General features: G+C 36.3%; 1 protein-coding gene across 4 annotated transcripts in view; it reads right to left on the bottom strand.

Annotated features, from left to right (window-relative positions):
• Positions 1-328: 328 nt before the first annotated feature.
• LOC107867935 (glyoxylate/hydroxypyruvate reductase HPR3) overlaps positions 329-20,847 on the bottom strand; it is a 41,683-nt gene continuing 21,164 nt past the window's right edge. For 3 of the 4 annotated variants that reach the window (XM_047412030.1, XM_047412031.1, XM_047412032.1), the window contains exons 6-9: positions 11,987-12,113; positions 11,793-11,917; positions 11,649-11,690; positions 2,031-5,686 (exon numbers count right to left, since the gene is read on the bottom strand). In XM_047412030.1, coding sequence (XP_047267986.1) covers positions 5,402-5,686; positions 11,649-11,690; positions 11,793-11,917; positions 11,987-12,113 — 579 coding nt within the window. In that variant the 3' untranslated portion in view covers positions 2,031-5,401. Of the gene's footprint in view, positions 695-1,308; positions 1,522-2,030; positions 5,687-11,648; positions 11,691-11,792; positions 11,918-11,986; positions 12,114-20,847 lie in introns of those variants that run through there. The other variant, XM_016714428.2, reaches the window with a different exon arrangement.

Raw genomic sequence — 20,847 nt, forward strand, 5'->3', positions numbered from 1 at the left:
TGCTCTCTCTCGGGATAGTACATGACGACTACGAAATAAATATAGCAAAAGAGAATAGTCATGCGCATTGAACTGCAGAATCTGCAGATTGTGCTCTGAAGTTTCAGTTCATCTCAAAGTCGTTAAAATGATAATGTTTTGAATAGATTGTAAATATATACTATAAGACATGGACACTCTCCAACCCTAAAAACACCTTCGCTTTTAAGAGTTCATGCCTATAATTATGCTATCCATATTCCGTCAATATTTTAACCATGAGCTGTTTTTATTACCCCTGAACTATAACATCTCCTCCTGTAAAGCAAGTGTAATGGAGCCACCTCACTATTTTAATAATTGTCATCTGAATTATTAAGATTCGGAACTAAAAAACAAATACACAATTATAATTGTGACCTCAATGATTTAAGATTCAGACCTTGGGATATTTGAATACTTGCATGCCCGTACATGGACAAATATGAGATGTGAGCCCGTACATGGACAAATATAAGATGTGAAACTAGTTTGAGCAACGGCAAGAAATGTAAAGACCAGAGTTACTACACAGGCAATGTCTTTTTTTTTTCTTTTGTGGGGGGCACAACCGCCCAGGCAATGTCTCTTCATCATACTGATTGGTTCAATTGACAATCTCTATTCCTGCAAAAGGTTCTCCTGCATGGAGTTGAAGTGCAACGTCTCCAACAACCTGTAATTTAACAATATTACCGTACAGGCAGCACTAATGAACAAGATGTCCTAATGAACAAACTAGCCTAAAATATTCCGGTATCAGGCAGCACTACACCTCTCCATATGCTTTTCAGCCTACGGAAGAAGCATGTCCCCAAGAAACTAATGGATACCAAAGGACTCTTTAAAGCTTTGGTATTCAACGAAATTGAGTAAACTTGAGAAATCTAGTGATTTCGCTTTTTGTTAGAAAGCCATTCGCATGTACATATGGGGTTGACAATGATATCTCTTTGCAGACATGTTTATACTATGTTGTGATTTATTTATACCACAAAACCTCATCTAACAGAAAACACTGGCACTTCATAAACTTAACTTTCAGGAGATATGAACATAAACATCATTTGAAAACAAAAAACAAAGGAGATCAGAGAAGGGCATGAAGAAAATACTGACATTTCAAACGTGGGACAAAATAAAGATGAGCCAAAGTTTTTTTTTAGTATGCAAACATTTTATACCACCTATAATTTTCACAATGATCAAATGAAATTGGCACGAAATGAAAAAGTATTTTTTAAAAAATCAAAAGGGATTCATATCCTGATACCTCAATTTAGAACTTACCTTGCCCATGTATCTATAGGATAATTCTGTAACACCAGCAACATGGGGTGTGATTATAACATCTGGAAATTTAAGGATAGCATCATCAGGATCAAATGGTTCAGTCCAAGCCACATCAATTCCTAAACCGCCTAAATGTCCTGATTTGAGATGAGTTAAAACAGCATCATAGTCCAAGAGACCACCTCGAGAGATATTAATCAGAATGGCACCCTGCAGCAAATGAGAGCATCCAAAGTTACCATAATTTAACTAAATATTGATTTTTGCTTCCTTGCAGACACCACTTCACTAACAGCTCCTGACGAACACTTTCATTCTTGCGAATGAGATCCTAGGGGTAACTTTTTCCCTTTTTCCTTTTTGGTAAAACCTTTTCTTCATATACATTGAAATGAAAAAGAACTACTTGAATAAATCAGTAAACTGGATAGATTGTTAATGGTTTCTATGGTTCTTAGGGTTGCCAGGTTCAAGAATATATGCAGCTTCTCCTGATCAAATAAAATAGAAGTCAGAGGCTTGTGGACTGCAAGCAGAAAAATACTTAGCCATGATAGTCAAACCTCAAGCAGAACTATAGTAACATACATTATGATGGCCTATCAGGATTTTGACTGCAAAAAGAAGCATCTTTCTCAAATGCATTGATCAATGACGCAGTTGATGACAGAGCACATTACGTTAATTTATAAAAGTTTCCATCTTTCCTTTTCTTCCCCTTTCATTATGCTGGCCTAAGACGGATCTCATGGAGTTCTCCATGATCGAGAGGTCTCAAAACTAAGAAGAAATCCTTTAACAAGGAGAACTCATTCAAACAGTCCAGCTTTCTAAAATTGAAGTATACAATCCAATTTTAGATGGAACATGCCTGATTAATATGAGAAGAAAGTGAAATGCCCAAATATTGGCAATGCATCTCACTTAAGATACGCCTATTTATGAATGTCTCATCAGCAATTCTGTCCTAGGGTTGCAAGTACACACCAAAGATACACCTATTTGTGAATGTCTCATAACTCTGTCCTAGGGTTGCAAATACACACCAAACACTTGTGAGCTCTAAAGAACAAATTCTAGAATATGAAATGTAATTATTATGGAAATATAAGTATGTGTTGGTGCATAACCATGTATTAGCAAAACACACAAACACACACATACCGACAACAATTAATCAAAGCAACTGGCTGGCATTGTACAAGGGGAATAATGGGATACATGCCCAGACAAATGAACACCTATGAAAGGAGAAAAAGGGATGCCGGTACATTTTCTACCAAACCCAAAACCTGGCAGATTCTACCTAGGGGTAGAAAATTTGATGTATTATAGTGTAACCCTCCCAACCTGCCTAGTTATCAATAGGTTGGGTTGGAGATATACAATTCATGGCTATTGAATGCGCAACTGCACCCGGCCAAAAGATGGGCTGCTGAACAGTTCCCAAATCAAGTTGTCAAGTTCCCCAAAATTTACCCATGAAACATGCCGTTATACAATTCATGGCTAATGAATTCCCAACTGAACCCGGAAAAAAGATGGGCTGCTGAACAGTTCCCAAATCATGTTGTCAAGTTCCCCAATGTGAGTAATAATGGAGAAAAAAACTATTATTCCTATTCCTATTCATATTCTAACACTACTCCCCCCTCAAGCTGGTGCATTCAAGTCATATGTACCAAGCTTGTTACAAATATGATTAATACGAGGACTGGTGAGGGACTTGGTGAAGATATCTATAAGTTGATCACTTGACTTTACAAATTTTGTAACAATATCTCCCGAGAGTATTTTTTCTCTAACAAAGTGACGATCATTCTCTATGTGCTTGATCCTCTCATGAAACACTGGATTAGATGCAATATAAAGGGCTGCTTGATTATCACATACAAGTTCCATCTTACCAATTTCTCCAAATTTTAGTTCTCTCAGCAATTATTTGACCCAAACCAGCTCGCAAGTTGCTGTAGCCATTGCTCGATATTCTGCTTCGGGCAATATATTGAGCAACCACACTCTATTTCTTACTCTTCCAGGACACCAAATTACTTCTTACTAAAACACAATATTCAGATGTAGAACGTCTATCAGAGGGTGATCCTGCCCAATCAACATCTGTATATCCAACGATATGTTCATGGCCTCGATCCTCGAAGAGTAGTCCTTTACCTGGAGTTAACTTTATATATCGCAAAATTCGAACAACTGCATCCCAACAACTGTCACAGGGGGCAGTCATAAACTGAATTACAACACTCACCGGAAAAGAAATGTCAGGTCTAGTCACTGTGAGATAATTCAACTTTCCAACCAACCACCTATACCTTCTGAGTAGCTCCCCCTGTCCTGGCAGAAGTTTAGCATTTGGATCCATAGGAGTGTCAATGGGTCGACATTCCATTATTCCTGTCTCCTCAAGAATGTCTAAAGCATACTTGTGTTGAGAAATAACAGTACCTGATTTGGACTGAGTAACCTCAATACCTATAAAGTATTTCAGTCTGCCAAGGTCTTGGTCTTTAGTCTGGAAATGCTGAAAGAGATGTTGCTTCAAGTTAGTGATACCATCTTGATCATTGCCAGTGATAACAATATCGTCAACATAAACCACTAAATAAATCTTCAGAATGACAATAAAACACTGAATGATCAGCTCCACTACGAATCATGCCAAACTTCTGAATCACTGTGCTAAACTTTCCGAACTAGGATCGAGGGGACTGTTTCAAACCATAGAGTGACTTGTGCAATCGACATACAAGGCTACTAGACTCTCCTGAGCAACAAAACCGGGTGGTTGCTCCAGATAGACTTCTTCCTCAAGATCACCATGCAGAAAAATATTCTTAATGTCCAACTGATAAAGAGGCCAATGACGAACGACAACCATAGAGAAAAAGACGGATTGATGCTATTTGAGCCACAGGAGAGAAAGTGTCACTATAATCAAGCCCAAATATCTGTGTACATCCTTTGGCAACAAGGCGAGCTTTCAGCTGATTAACCTGACCATCTGAACCAACTTTGACTGTATAAATTCAATGGCAACCAACAGTAGATTTACCTACAGGAAGGGAAACAAGCTTCCAAGTACTACTAGTATGTAAAGCAGACATCTCATCAATCATAGTTGGTTCAGATGGTCAGGTTGATGGTTCAGATAGTCAGGAAGGGATACAAGCTCCCAAGTACTACTAGTATGTAAAGCAGACATCTCATCAATCATAGCTTGTTTCCATCCTGAATAGGAAAGTGCTTCACCTATAGTCTTAGGAATGGAAATAGAGGACAAAGATGATACAAAAGCATAATGGGGTGATGAAAAACGATGATAACTCAAGAAAGTATAATGTCGGTTAGTATTACGAGTGAATCATATACCATTTTGAAGTGCAACTGATTGGCTAGAAGAAGACAAGTCCACAGTAGGGGAAGCGTCAGGTGTATGACATAAATCATCTGGGACTGATGGTGGACGTGGGCGGTGGTGATAAGTAAAAAATGGTGGCACTGTAGCTGGAGATGGAGAAGTAACCGTAGATTCCTCAAAGATTGCTGGAGGTATGGGTAAAACCTCAGAGATTAAGATGATCAAAAGATGTATAGTAAGGTTGAGATTCAAAGAATGTGACATCAGTGGACGTAACAACCCAGATCAGGTAAATAGCGTCGATACCCTTTTTACACTCAAAAGTAACCAAGGAAGACATATTTGAGAGCACGAGGGGCTAATTTATCTTTTCCTGGGGCTAAGTTATGAACAAAACATGTGCTCCAAAAAACATGAGGAGGGATAGAGCAGGGATGTGACTGAGGATATAGTTGAAATGGGGAACCTAATTCTGGATCGAAGATGATGGCATTCTATTAATCTAGGAGGATAAGTATTCTAAGGTATTATCACTATGAAAAACACGACTTGAAACACCAAATTGATTTTGTATTTCATTACAAAAACCTTTGAATATAGAGTAACTCGGAACGATCTTTCATCAATTAAACCCAAGTACATCTTGAAAAATCATCGATGAAAGTAACAAAGTAACGAAATCCTACGGGTGAACTGACTCTACTAGGACCCCAAATATCATAATGAACTAATGAGAAAATAGACTCTGAGTGACTCAATACTACGTGAAAATGTAGCACGGGTGTGTTTCCCAAGTTGACACGACTCACAATCTAATGTGGATAGACTAGACAAACTAGGCACCATTTTTTGTAGCTTGGATAGACTCGGATGTTCTAAACGTTTGTGAATAAGGTCGGGAGGATCTATAGTGGAGCATGCTATGAAAGAATTTGAAGAGGTAAGATGGTAAAGGCCCTGTGATTCATATCCTATGACAATTGTTTGTCCCGTTTTGCGGTCCTGCATTAGAAAAGAATCATCAAAAAAAGTTATACTACAATCAAGGGCACGTGTCAAACGACTAACAGATGCAAGATTAAAAGGACAACTAGGGACATAAAGAACAGAGTCTAGAGTGACAAAAGATAGGGGTTTGACTTGTCCAACTCCGTTAGGCTTTGTTCGAATTCCATTAGCTAAAGTAATAGCAGGAAGAGATTGTGAATAAACAATATAAGACAGAAATTTATCACCAGAAATATGGTCAGAAGCACCTGAGAGTCCACAACCCATGATCCAAAGGTAGGAGATTGTGCAGTTGAGGCTATTAGTAGAAATATATGCTTACTTGCTGGATACTGAAAATACTCATTATATTCATTGTCAGAAAAATATACCCGTTGATCACCTGTGGTGTTAGACTCAGCAATATGCGCATTTTTAGGTGGTCGACCATGCAAAAAATAGCATATTCCACGAGTATGTCCAAGCATATTACAATAACTACACTTAGGTCGAGAATAGCATACGCCACGAGTATGTCCAAACCTTTATAATTACACCTAGGTCGAGATCTTCCAAATCGACCTTCCCCTCGTTGATTCTTCGTAAACTCTGACATCTGAGTTTCTGACCTCCTCATTAAGACCTCATTTGTTTGCACTTAATGGAGGTCTGAATCTGAATGGTTCAGACTTCAGTCCATTAAGTGCATTTGTTTTTTTTTTTTAAACTGCCTCTTAATGTGTCTGAAATCCTCTGAATCAGTCAGATATGAAAAAGAGTCTGAATACTATTCAAATGAATACTATTCAAACTCTTTCTAAAACTAATATATTCCCTCAAAACTCACTTTGTTATTTTCCTCTCTATATACGTGTAAAATGAATTAAAATAACTTAATTTATTATCAAATGAATTATAATACTAATAAATCACGTATTGAATTATTTAGTTTCCTCTCACTTTGTTATTAAAAATATTGAACAATTCTAGTAATTCTAACTTACACCTCAAAACTCTCTCACTGTTGTAGTAATTCATTTTATGATTACATCTAATCACAATAATTTTTAATCAATATATCTTTTTTTAATAATTTAGATAGTTCACTGATTATATTTAACATAATTTTTTTATTTATATTTTTAAATATTTTAATTATCACTCAAATAATGTTTGTTATTTAAGTTAATACTTTATCTAAATATTTTTTTTCATATAATATAATATTTTATTATTTTTTAAATTTGAATTGCATATTTATTACAAATAAATAAATAAATTATATATATTCAGATGTTAAAAAAACAAACAGTCTTAATCATTCAGTATTCAGATCTAGAAACATCTTAATCATTCAGACATCCATTCAGATTCAGACGTCTTAATCTTAAAAAAAAAAACAAATGCATCCTAAGATTCAGATTTAATCATGAAAAAAAAAATACCGTCGAAATTTAGCCGGGAAAAAGAAAAGTCGCCGAATATAAGATCTAATGTTCGGAAGTTGCTCGGAATCAGAAAATAATCATATGAGTAGCCTCAGAATGAATATGCGAGGCTACTAAAAAAAGAAACTGTCGAAGAAGTCGTCGGAATTTAGGTTCCGGCGATCGAAATCTTGAAAGACTTGTCGGAATCAAGAAAAAACTATCGGTACAGCCTTGTAATGAAGTGGCGACCTAGCTGGAAAAGAAACCTGGCCGAAATAAACCGCACGTACTGGTGCGTGACACGCAGATCTAAACCTTCCGACAGCGCGTGACGGCACGTGAATTGCCGGAGATGAGATGCGGTCCCTGGGGTTTGCTCGCCCGAGCGTTGCGCACCTCGTGATAGTGTTGGTTTTCGCACACAACACTTGTAAAATAGACGAGGGCTCAAACTAGACTTGACAGTCGCCGGAAATCGAAGCACGGGGATTGACTGATTGAGTTTTCTTCCTCACTAAACCTGCTCTGAAATCATGTGAGTAATAATGGAGAAAAAAAATATCATTGAATTGTGTCTCTACATAATTACATTGACATCCTATTTATAGACACTACATTACAATCCTTTTCTAAGTAGGATTTTGTATACTATTCCTATTCATATTCATATTCTAACACCCAAAATTTACCCATGAAAGGTGACATGTATGTGCCAGTATTTGTCGGCACCATTGAAATATCAGACCAAATCATGGTATGTAAATAAGTATGACAAGTGGTTATATTCATCTTCTAGATAAGTGTCCTCTATCTTTTATATATTTATTACTCAAATTCTCTATGAGGGATTGTGAGAAGGGGTAAGAATTCTCTTCTTTTCAATGTCTTCAAGTCGGTAAAATGACTGTACCTAAAGCAGCACTTTCTACTTTTGGATTTGTATTGCGTAATTCATGAAAATAGTCCAATGAAGAGAAGAAAGATGAGATTTTCGCACTCTCGGTCACTTGGATCAAGCTTATAATCGAAATGAGCCACGTTTCACTCCAAACCCAAATTGAATCGATTGTATAATCCGGAAACTAGGCCACTTCCAATATTTCTCTTTTTCAACTCAGCTGCTTCATGATTGTTAAAGTGACGAACTACATTTATTGTTGTATTTGACATTTAAATCATGGTTAGACTACTGATTTTGTATTATTTGGATGGTGAAAACTGGAAATCAAATTAGAAAGGTAATCCACCACATCGAACAAGCTTGAAGAAGTGCGTTTGAATTTCAAATCTGATTTGTGAGAAAATATGAAGTGAGTGTGGTTTAGACTTGTTGAAAATAGTCTAAGAAAGTTGTCAACAAAATTTGAAGTAATCTGGCGGAGATTTGGACCGGTTATGAACAAGAGTTGCAATTAAAAATCGCAGAAAAAGTCTTATGTATCTAGCGACGTTTCATACACTTTTATACAAGGTATATGCACAAGAAGGTTGCTTATATGGAGTTGGTGGGGAGCAAACATGAGGAGAACAAGAGCACAAAAAAGAAAGAGGCATAAGCGGCTAAGACGAACGCAAAGTTAGTGGTTACAACAGCTAAAACGACATTATTTGAGCGCCTGTATGGAGAACTACACGCCAAAGGCGAGGATAAAAAGTTGTATAGGCTAGCCAAGGAGAGAGAGAGGAGCGTCCGTAATCTTTACTAAGTGAAGTGTATCAAAGATGAAAATGACGGAGTATTAGTGGAAGAGACATATTAGATGAAGATGACATACTTTCATAAACTCTTGAATGAAGAAGGCAACACAAATATAGTGATGGCCCTTTTTATTTGTCGTGGTGATTCAAGGTCTATCGGAAACAACCTCTCTATCTTCACAAGGTAGGGATATGGTTGCGTACACATCACCCTTCCCAGATACCACTTGTGAGATTATACTAAGTATGTTGTTGTTATTGTTGTGTATACATTTTGATACACAATTATAAACATTCATACAAGGCAGATACATGTTTATATAGGTTTATAAATATTGTATAATAATGCATAAGGGTGTAGAAACGTTGTTGCAAAAACGTTTGCTATGCGGGTGTAAACTAACGATGTGGCTACACGAGTGCCAAGTGCTGTGTTGGGTGGTTTATTTTTGACAATTTTCTAAAAAAGATAAATGTCTTTTTTTCAGATTTATATCGTTGATTCTTAATGTCAAAAAAAGGGTAGTCCGGTGCACTAAAGCTTCCGCTATGCGCACGATCCGGGGAAGGACCCCACTGCAAGAGTGTATTGTACGCAGCCTTGCCTTGCATTTCTACCAGAGGCTGTTTCCAAGGCTTGAACCCGTGACCTCCTGGTCACATGGCAGCAACTTTACCAGTTACTCTAAGACTTCTCTTCTGATTCTTAATGTCAATTTGCAATAGATGCAGAAATCTCTTGAAGTGCTTTTAAATATTTTGTGATAAAAAAAAAATTTACCTTTAAAATTTTCTTCATTTTTCAAGAAGATAACTTAATCATTTACTTCACTCTTTTAAAGAAGATGATCAAATTTTGTTTAGAAGGAAGGAATTTAAATGCTTTATGACATGGTATTCGTGTAATCCTAAAACTAAGAAGAAATAACAAAAAGATCAAAATTAACTAATCATATTATATTAAAAGAGGAAAGCTCCACTCTTCAAAGTTGGATTACCATTTTACCTTACACTAAATCAAAATTTAAGTAAATATGTAATTAATTAAATACTTATTAATTAAATGTTTTCACAATCTTTTCACCTCCCAGCTATTACAAACTAAAAAGTCAAAGTGGCCAAATTCTCCGTAAGAAGCAAAGTGGTCAGTTTATAACATATGATTAATACATAAGAAAACTGATGAAGAAATTAGATGGCAAAGCCAATTTATTGCGAGTTGAATTTTTTCTTTAACGTATTCCTTTCAACATACATTTCGTTTGCACTAAAGATAAAAACTTTCCACATTTCTAATGAAATATAAACAATGTAAAGATTAATAGTGGTTATGTAGCTTAATGAAATCCTAAATAAATGCTAAATAATTGCTAGTGTTGCCAAACCTTTTGTTTTCCGTCATTTAGTATCAATTTAACTCTAATGATGGATTATTAAATTTGCTCATTAAACAGCTTATATAAATAGATATCACGAATGTTCCTAACCTTCACAATTGGATGACACCAACTCACCAGGTATGTAACAAATTATCCTCGGTCTATCGGTTATACTTTCATTTTGTTTGCTCATTGTTTTCTCAAACCATTAACTAATAAAGCGAAGCTTTTCCATATTATACGTCAATTTTATGCAGAGATCACATTTGTTATTTGTTATGCAAAAGGAAAAAACTATTTTGTGAATTTAATACAGTGAATATAAATGTAGCAGTGATATGATTATTCTGACATGAAATTGTGCTTCAAGTTCTTAGTTGAATCATGAATGAGTCAATCCCTTTCAGTTCTGTGACAAAATTGACAGAAATATAATCACTTATACTGTCTACATAATATTATAAATTCTACTTAGATAGTAGACTTAAATTTATGGTTTGTTATTATGCCTGAATAAAGTTAGAAAAGATAGAAGTACACTAGGGAGAAAAGAGCAAGTTTAGGAATTACAAGCTTTTCTTTGTTCCTCATTTGCTGCTTTTAATTTTCTCCTCTTTTCAAGTTACATCGCCTTCCTTTATTTTCTGAGAATTAGTATTAAGTTTATAAGTGGGCTTGAAAGAATTCACTGGGTTCTTACAATTGTGAGAGTAAAGAGTAGACCGAAAATAAACACAATCTGAATAGTGATTATCTTTTGATTTCACAAATATATTGATCACGATTCTATGAAAGATTGTGCAATGAATCAGGACAAAGCTAACCCTTTTAGTAGAATGATGATAGAAAACTAAAGTTATTCCTTAACTAAATGTGCCAAATTTGGGCCTTTATGCCATTTTTCCTCTCAGTACTAAATCATACTGTAAATATCTCGCAAATGTTGTTATAATTGATGATATAATTGTATCAAGGATATGTAATTATTCTTATCTGCTATATATTTTATTTTCTAATTTATGTATTAAGAAAATGTAATTATGTACTATTTAAAATTTTGATTGGGATACACGTGCAACACACGTGCCTAGAAACTAGTAAGAAAGAAAAGAGACCGCCAACCTGACATTTGAAAGAATATGGGCTTTAGTCTATTTACATAGAAGAATATCATGATATTTTATTTACCCAAAAAATATAAAAGCTTAGTCAAGTTGCACAGGTTGAGTTACAACCATTGTTTACCCATCTTGACCCCGCCCATTATAACCCAGGTAAATTTTGGATGGGTCAATAACACGCCTATTCATTTATTCAACCCATTTAAACCCACTCAAGATTAGCCTGACCAGCCCCACGGAGGAATAGAATATAATACAGCTAACTTCTTCCTGACACCCCTAGTTTCTGCAAAGAGATGTCCACTTCAAGCAAAATTAGCAATTAGAAAAGGAACGCGAGAAGACAAACCTTTCTCATGACAGATATAAAATCATTGTTCACGATGCCAGCCTGCAAGTGAGCAGCATATTGTTAGGTATAAGCTTGCAAAATATATTGATCATTAGAAAGCACATGATTTCCTGACAACACAGTAAGAAAGAGGAGTCTTACAGTTTCACTGTTCATGGCTAAGCAACATACAACAATATCAGCTTTGCTTGCGAACTTCAAGATATCAGCATGGCTTCCCCTCTCATCAACCAGGTCAGCATAGCAGTCATTCTCAACAGGCGGTGCTGGAAACATACATATGCGGTTCCTATCAATATTTTTAGAAATAAATGTAATCCACAAGGTTTACTTACCCTCAGATTTGCTTGAGTCCTGTGCAAGCCTGCCCCAACTCCGTTTGGTAGCAAGTATTTTCACATCAAATGGACGTAGACGCTTCGCCAAATGTATCCCGATATTTCCAAACCCCAGGATAAACACCTATATCATAATGTAGAAAATGTCTTCCTTTTTTTGAAAAGGGTAACTTAATGTAGAAAATGTATTAAGACATAACAAAAGTGCAACTCTTGCACTCCAGACCTAGTAATCAACAGCATTCAAGTTCGCGACAATGTCATTGAACTCTTTTCATTTTTGATATACAGAGAAAATGAAGCCATTTTCTCCATCTATTAGAATTTTTCCACTTGACGTAGCAAATTTGAATGTGCACTGTGTGTTTATTCCCATAAAAAGAATGAAAGTGAAGTTGGAATTAGACAGGATAATGGTGCCTACTGCCTAATGCAAGAAATTCAGATATATAGTTCACACTCTTCCCGAGAAAATGACATGATAGATGAAGACGTAACCCATAAAATCAAAATATGATGATCGAAATGGAGGCGCATTACGAGAGTGACATGTTAAAGGAAGATACCCAAAATAAAGGGCAGCCCGGTGCACTAGCGCTCCCGCTATGCATAGGATCCAGGGAAGGGCCCGACCACAAGGGTCTATTGTACGCAGCCTTACATTGCAAAGTGAAATGCAAGTTCTAAATCACTGGGTAGTATATAGGACTAAATGTTGAGCCCTCTAAAGCCCGACATATCTATAAGATGTGTTTCATGAAAGTACAGATACTAAAAATAAATATGTGATCACACAAGATTGGACAAGAATAGAAATGAGTACTGCCAATAAGTGTGCAAATAACAATCAGAAGATAAAATAAGAGAAGGTTGCCCAAGATGATTCAGCTATGTATTTTGCAAACCTTCAATGTGTCGACTCCGCGTGGGTGAAACTATAATGATTGAAGATGTTACAAGTAGATTAGGTAGACCTAAAGTTACATGGGAGGTAGTTTCTCAAAATGAACTACAATCTCTCGGAATACATGTGGAATCAACTAAGAAGAGATCAGAATGGAAGTAAGGAATTTATGCAGATGATATCGACAAGTCATAATTAAGACTTGCTGTTTCTGCACTCACATAGGTTTAGTACTTAACAAGCATATTTGTGATCCAATTAAAAAGTTGTATGTCAGCATAGTGATGAGTCTGAGATTTAGAGAATCTCTAGTTGTAAATTCCCTAATTTGCCTTATAAGAGAAATTATTTAGCATTGCAATGAAATGGGTCCAATAAAACAGAAAAAATATACGAGGATTCATATAGCTAACTGTAGTTGCTCTGAATTGAGGTAGAATTGATTTTAGATGATATGTGGCAGCAAGTCTAATAACAATTACAAATGCAGAAAAATTGATGTGGTTCCCCCCTTTTTATAAGGGAAAGGTTCAAATTTGCGATTTGTCTTAAATATGTCCTCCATTTACCTATTGGCTGATAGGAGCCCCCACCCTTATCTTTTCTTTCAAATATGTCTCTCCCACTAATGATTTTTCACCGTAGATAATTTGGTTGACATGGTAGAAGCCAAATCAAAGCATATTTGGATCTTTCAATTGTTCAGGGCTCAGACAAATTTGGACCACCACCACCACCAAAAAATACACAAGACCCATTTTTACCATCTTCTTAGACAAAAGGTTTTTACAAATGACCATGCTTGAAATGCACCCAACTAAAAGCTAAATCAATGTAAGCCTATTTTGCAAGAACAAGCAGCAAATCAACACAATCAAACTAAACTTTGTTTTCCCGTCTCTCTCAAATGAGTATTTCAAGTACTAATCAATTACTTATACAACGAGTGAAATTAACAGAAAAGGTTTTCTTATCACATTTTCAAATAGAACTAATCAGTGTTTTATTATCTAAAAACCATTTGAAAATGGAAAAAGGAAAAGATAGAACCCAGTATTCGATACTCTTTACAAGCTTGGCTTGTAGTTGTACTTGACCCGCCACATAATTCTCAAATGACATATGACAGTAACCTGAATTTCCCTAACATTTCTGTCTTTCTTTCTTTTTTGAATTCTTTTCTTGCAATATTGCCTGCATTTGAAACTTCTTAAACGTCACATTTTTCCAAAATCCACCTGTTTTAGTCCTTTGATTTAAAATATTGACCTAATCAATGGATTGTACCAACATCGGATTTTTAGAAAATGTTCACCACATTAATCATTTAAATAAGATAGAATAAGCTAATAGACACTTATACTTGCACCGATTTGTCATCCGGGTCCCTCAACTCCCCAAAGTTTCATCCAAACACCTGAACTAGTCCAAAACTTACATTTCAAACCCCTCTGACCCTACATGTCTCTTAACCACGCTGATAAAAATATCCACATAGGATATAACATGTGACCACATTTTAAATTTAAGAACTATTTTTAAAAAAATCCATTTTTCTTCCTCAAGAGAAATCCCTCCTCCCCCCCTCCCCCGCCACCCCAACTATTTCTCATTTCTTTCTCTTCCATCCATCACCATCGTAGATGACTGTCCACCTCCACCAACTTCTTCCATGAGTGGTCTCGGTATGACCATAAGTTTCTCAAACCACTACATAGAGGAAATTGGTATAAACCAATGAGCACACCAAGAATCAAAAGCTAAAGTTGATACTGGACTGAAGATCCAACATGTATTAGAGGGGAGATTATTGACTATTATCAGAAACTGTATACGGAAACAGAGAATTGGGGACCTGTCTACAACTTTGTAAATTGTGCAACTATAACAAAGCAGGAGAAGGATACTCTAGATTCTAGCTTTGAAAAGCAGGAGGTTCTGAGTTGTCTGAAGTCGTGTGCAAAAGACAAAGCCCCAGGTCCCGATGGTTGTACTATGGATTTCATTCTCAACTGTTGGGAGATAATGAAACAAGACATCATGGCTTCATTCCATAATTTTCATGAACAGGAGATTTTTGAAAAGAGCTTTAATGCAACATTTATAGCTCTAATTCCAAAAAAGAAGGGAACAAAGGAATTGAGAGATTTCAGACCTAGCTGTTTGAATGTTTGATGGATAGTATCTATAAATTGTTCTCAACGGTGCTGATTGAGAGACTAAAAACGGTGATGGAAAAGCTAGTGGACTCGCATCAAATGACTTTTATTAAAGGGAGGCAAATTACGGATGTTTGTTTTGGTGGCAAATGAAGTTGTTGACTCAAGAATCAAACAGAACAGACCTGGTAGTCTATACAAACTGATATAGAAAAGGCATATGATCATGTCAATTGGGAGATCCTTTTAGATATATTGCAGAGGATGGGTTTCGGATGCAAGTGGATTAGCTGGATCAGAAATTGCATTGCTACTGTATGTATTTCAGTCCTCATCAATGGATCAGCTGCTGGTTTCTTCAAAGCTGAAAGGGGGCTAAGACAAGGTGACCCCTTGTCCCCTTTTTTGTTTTGGCAATCGAAGAACTAAAAAATATGGTGGAGATTGAAACTCTCAGGAAAAAAAATACGAAGTCCCCGGAATTAGGGTTCCGACAGTTGGAATCTGCAAATACTTACCGGAATCTGGAAAAAAGTAATTGGCCGGAATCAGAATAAATCGGGACCCCAACAAAAAAGGAACCACTCAAAAATTCTACCGGAGAAGAGCTCACGTGCCAGCGTGTGATAGATCTCGCCAATTTCTGGCAGCCGCGTGGGAGCGCGTGGATGGTGATTTTCCGGTGATTTGGGTCGGGTTTTTTTTTGTCTGAGTTTTCCGATCCTCTTGGTGGTGGTGTACTTTTCACACAACCCATAAAATTAAAAAAAATGACAAATCAGAATCAATCACCGGAATTGACGTATGGTGACTAAGTTTTCTTTTCTGAAGTTTTCACCAATGCTCTGATACCATGTGAGAATTAATGGAGAGAAAATATTATTGAATTGCGTGTTTACATAATTACATCGAGACCCTATTTATAGACACTATAATACAATCCTTTTCCAAGTAGGATTTTTATATGCTATTCCTATTTCTACTCATATTCTAACAGAAGCAAATTTGGAAATCCAAGATACCATTAAAGGTTTCATGTTTTGTTTGGCTTCTGGCAAGAGAAACAACCCTCACAAAGGATAACCTTTTGAAAAGATATATGTAACTATATCTATGAAAAAATAACTATTGTCGATGGTTCATTTAGCTGGAAAAGGAGACATACCATTGGAAAATTCCTTTATACTTAAAAATGTCCTTCATATCCCAAAGTTATATGTAAATCTCATTTCTGTCCAAAAAGTCGCTAAGGATTCCAAATGCCAAGTAACTTTCTTCCCTTCATATTCTTTATTTCAGGAACAGAACACGAAGGAGATGATAGGGTGTGCTACTGATAAAGGTGGTCTTTATTGTCTAGATTTCCACAATGATGAAGATACAACTACGAATTCCTTATCTAGTTCGTTCTTGTCTGAATCAGTTATGTCCAACAAAGAGACGGTTAGATCATTTGTCCTTCTATGTAATCAAAAAGATGTTTCCATCTTTGTTTAAAGATTTGATTGTTGAGTCTTTTCATTGTGATGATTGTGAAATTGCAAAACACAAACGTGTTTCCTTTCCAATTAGTAATAAAAGATGTAAGACTCTTTTTTCTCTTATTCATAGTGATATTTGGGGACCTCCTCCCATTCCTAATATTTTTGGTGCTAGATGGCTTGTGTCATTCATTAATGATTGTACAAGAGTAACATGGATCTATTTGTTAAAGCAAAAACCAGATGTCGCCAAATTCTTCCTACTTTTTTAAATCTGATCAAAAACCACTTTGATGTGTCAATTAAAAGATTTTGATCTAATAATGCTAAGGACTACTTCAATCAAAACCTCTCTGTTTTGTTTTCTTCCAAGAGGGAATTGTTCATGAATCTTCATGTGTCACTCCTCAACAAAATTGAATAGCGGAGAGAAGAAATGGTTTGTTACTTAACATTACTAGATCACTATTGTTTCACAAAAAGGTTCCAAAACAGTATTGGGGAGAAGCTGTCCTAACTCCTGCACATCTTAGTAACAAAATACGATCAAGAATTCTGAACTTTAAAAGTCCCCTTGATACTCTCAGGAATTTCTTCCCGAATTTTGAAATTTCCAATAAATTGGTTCCTAGAATCTTCGACAGTGTTGCTTATGTTCATATTCATTCGCATAATAGAGGCAAATTAGATCCACGTGCTCTTAAGTGTGTTTTCATAGGATATTCTCCTACTCAAAAAGGCTACAAATGTTATCAACCATCATCAAAGAAATTCTTTGTTTCAGCTGATGTCACATTTGGTGAGAGTGAATCATTTTTTAATCATTCCTACAATCATGGGGACTCATTGAATAGAGAGGGGACCTCTAGACTTAACACTATTTGATTTGTCTATTTCTAGTCATGTCAAATCCTTGTCTGGGTCACCATTTCTTCGGTCACCCGAGTCTTTAAATTCGAATGAACCCATCGAGTCTCCTAATCTGGATATTGATAATGGAATTCTAGAAAATAAACTAGAAGAAAGAGGCTAATTGATTAAACTACTCAAAGGCAATCATCTCCTCAGGTTACTGCTCCTACTACCTATCCCAAACCTGTTGAACCATCAGAAATACCAAACCAAACTGATCATGAAGAACATAACCAACCCAATGACCTTAACCTTCCCATTGCATACAGAAAAGGAACCAAAACTTACACACAATACCCTTTGAGCCTTTATGTGACATGTCAAAACCTATCCCCAAGTCATAAAGCTTTGCTCTATAACCTCCACACAATTCCTATCCTCAGAAATTTGTATGAAGCATTATGAAACAAAGAGTGGGAGAAAGCTATGAAGGTAGAAATGGAAGTGTTGGAGAAAAACAAAACTTGGAAAATTGTAGAATTACCAAAAGGGAAAAAGTTGGTGAGGGTGCAGATGGGTGTTTACTGTGAAATATAAGTTAGATGGGTTCATAGAAAGATTTAAAGCACGATTGGTAGCAAAGGGTTATACTCAGACCTATGGAATTAATTATTTAGAGACTTCTACCCTAGTGGTAAAAAGATTTAAAGCACGATTGGTAGCAAAGGGTTATACTCAGACCTATGGAATTAATTATTTGGAGACTTCTACCCTAGTGGTAAAAATGAATACAGTAAGAATCTTATTATCAATGGCTACAATTTTTAATTGGAACCTACAACAATTTGATGTGAAAAAAGTGTTTTTATATAGAGACTTAGATGAGATCTATATGGAGGTACCTCCCGGTTTTGCAAGCAAGAAAGGAATGGTGTGTAGACAGAAGAAGGCACTCTACGAATTAAAGCAATCACCTCATGCATGGTTTGAAAGATTTACAAAGGCCATGATCAAGCTAGGGTATCGACAAAGTCAAGGAGACCACATCTTGTTCATAAGACAATCAGAAACAGGAAAGGTGACAGCATTATTAGTTTATGTGGATGACAACATAGTAAATATGTGATGATTCAAAGGAGGTACAAAATCTAAAGAAGTGTTTACTCGAGAAATTTGACATCAAAGAGCTTAGAGCTTGGGAAATTAAAGTATTTTCTGGGAATCTGATACAAATCAAACCATGAAATGAACGAAAATGGCACAAAACAATCCACAATGCAAGAAGAAACCGAGGACCCAAAGGAGAACAAGTCTCGGCAGCAACAACAACAACAAGAGAACAAGATAACAAGGTGAAGGGGAACAAATAGGCACCCATCAAGTGTAGACTTGGGGCCGATTTTGGTGTCTTAGGTCCTCCTTTCTCACTTCAACAATGCCTTAGCTCGGGTGGACTCTTGACACACTCGTACACCTCCATCTTCGTGGTCGTGCCCGTATTATCTCCCCTTCTTAAAAAAGGATTCAACCTCGAACCCATACCTTTCAAAATCAAAGAGAAGACAAACAAACACACATCCTCATGGCATGAGGGTTAGAGTTAGCAAAATAAATAAATAGCATCATCATGCCACGGTGGTACACACTTGAAGTACAAGCAAGAATCCTTTGTGTTAATTATGAAAAGCTTTGGTACAACATCAACAAGGAAGTGGCTAGGATAAACATCAAGAAATAAGGAACAAAAATCGAGACTACTCCTTCCACACTCTAAAATGGCACCGGGACCAAATGGTAGAAGTAGCCAAGGACACAAACCGAGGCTACCCTTTCCTCCCACTAGAGTGTCTTCCTCACAATCACACACAAAAACATTTTCACAAGAACAATCACAATTAGGGTTCCCAAGCAATTCAAGTTCACCTTCACCCGATTGTTCCTTTTCTCGATTTCTTTGAGCAAAGCCATCAATAAGGCCTTCATCATACATCATGCTCAAAGAATCATATCCAACCCCACGATCAACTCGATCAACACCAAGAGTATCACAAAATGAAGACTCATGCACTTCTACACTAGGCAAAACCGCAACTACATCCATTTGGCTAATACTAGCCACATTACAACATTCTACGTTTATAGGAACGTAGGAGATAGCATTTTTACCTTGTAGCTCACATGAGCTACGGCCTTCACCTTGGTGCGGGTCATGGCAGCCCACTTCAACCTTTGGGAAACTCTCATCACAAAGAGCTTGGACAAGGGGAATTGGATTTGGTGGGATAAGTATGGGTATCAATTGGCGTAGCTTTTCAAGGTGTCGTTTGACATTTTCACAATTGTCATTGAAGCTATCAAACGTGGCATTGAAATTATTATGGCACCTAAGACAAGACAACAACAAACTAGTTAGCTCAAAATAGCCTCACCACACTCGCACTCCTTGATTACCTCACACGTAGCTTCACAAGTGTTGTAAGTCGGCTAAAGAACCCGTGAGGAGTTGCGGGTTGAGTCTATTCTTGTCCGGAATAGATTTTAATTTGAAACTCAAACAAATCTTGTAGGACTTGAGTTAAGAGCTAACAACGATTCAAAACGTCAAAAAGGCACACAAATGACGCAAACATGAACAAACGGACTCAAAACTAACTTATAATCTAGTAGATGAGTACTAGCTAGTCAATTAGTATTAGAATCAACAAACGAAACTAAGGAACAAGAAAAGAAATTAAGAAATCTGAAATTTGAGCTCAAATTCGATGCGTGAACAGTAAATAGGTGACATGGCAGTCCACTATTGGTTGCGGTTTTGTCAAATTTTTTATTTTCCAGGTTCAAGTCTTGACCAATTTACAATTTGGAATTGATGGAATTTGTTTAAGGGAGGGAAATATAGTCTTGGAGCCCTTTTTCAAATTCAAAAACAAGACTTGACCTTCTTTGTACTTTCTCCTTGAAACATGGTACAAGTCTTTGAGTGGTTGTAAGTCTTTCAAGACTAACAAGTACTTACACCTTTTACCTTCACCTTTCTGGATCTAACATTCACTTTATGTTTTAACAATATATGAAGGAGGTGAAGAACTTCAAGAACAATAACAACAATCTCCAAGAACAACAACAATTTCACATGGCCAACTCCCAAATCCACAACAACAATGTTCAACCACTACACGGCCAAGTTGAGGTTCACAACAACAACATCAAAATGCAAACTCAAACTTAGCTATAGACTCAATGGTATTAGTGAAGGATAAAACTAACACTAGAAACACTCAGGACAAACAAAAATCTCGACCAAGAACACAATTTCGGTCAAGACACAAAAATGGACAGATTTGCTTCTTTTTGGATTTTTAGATTTTTAACACTTTTTTTTTTAATTTTCAAGCAAGCTAGCCCAAGATTGATCTTGTGGGAATAAAATCAGTCATGCTCTGATACCAAATGATACAAATC

The sequence above is a fragment of the Capsicum annuum genome, chromosome 4, assembly GCF_002878395.1.
Source record: "Capsicum annuum cultivar UCD-10X-F1 chromosome 4, UCD10Xv1.1, whole genome shotgun sequence".
NCBI classification, from domain to species: domain Eukaryota; kingdom Viridiplantae; phylum Streptophyta; class Magnoliopsida; order Solanales; family Solanaceae; genus Capsicum; species Capsicum annuum.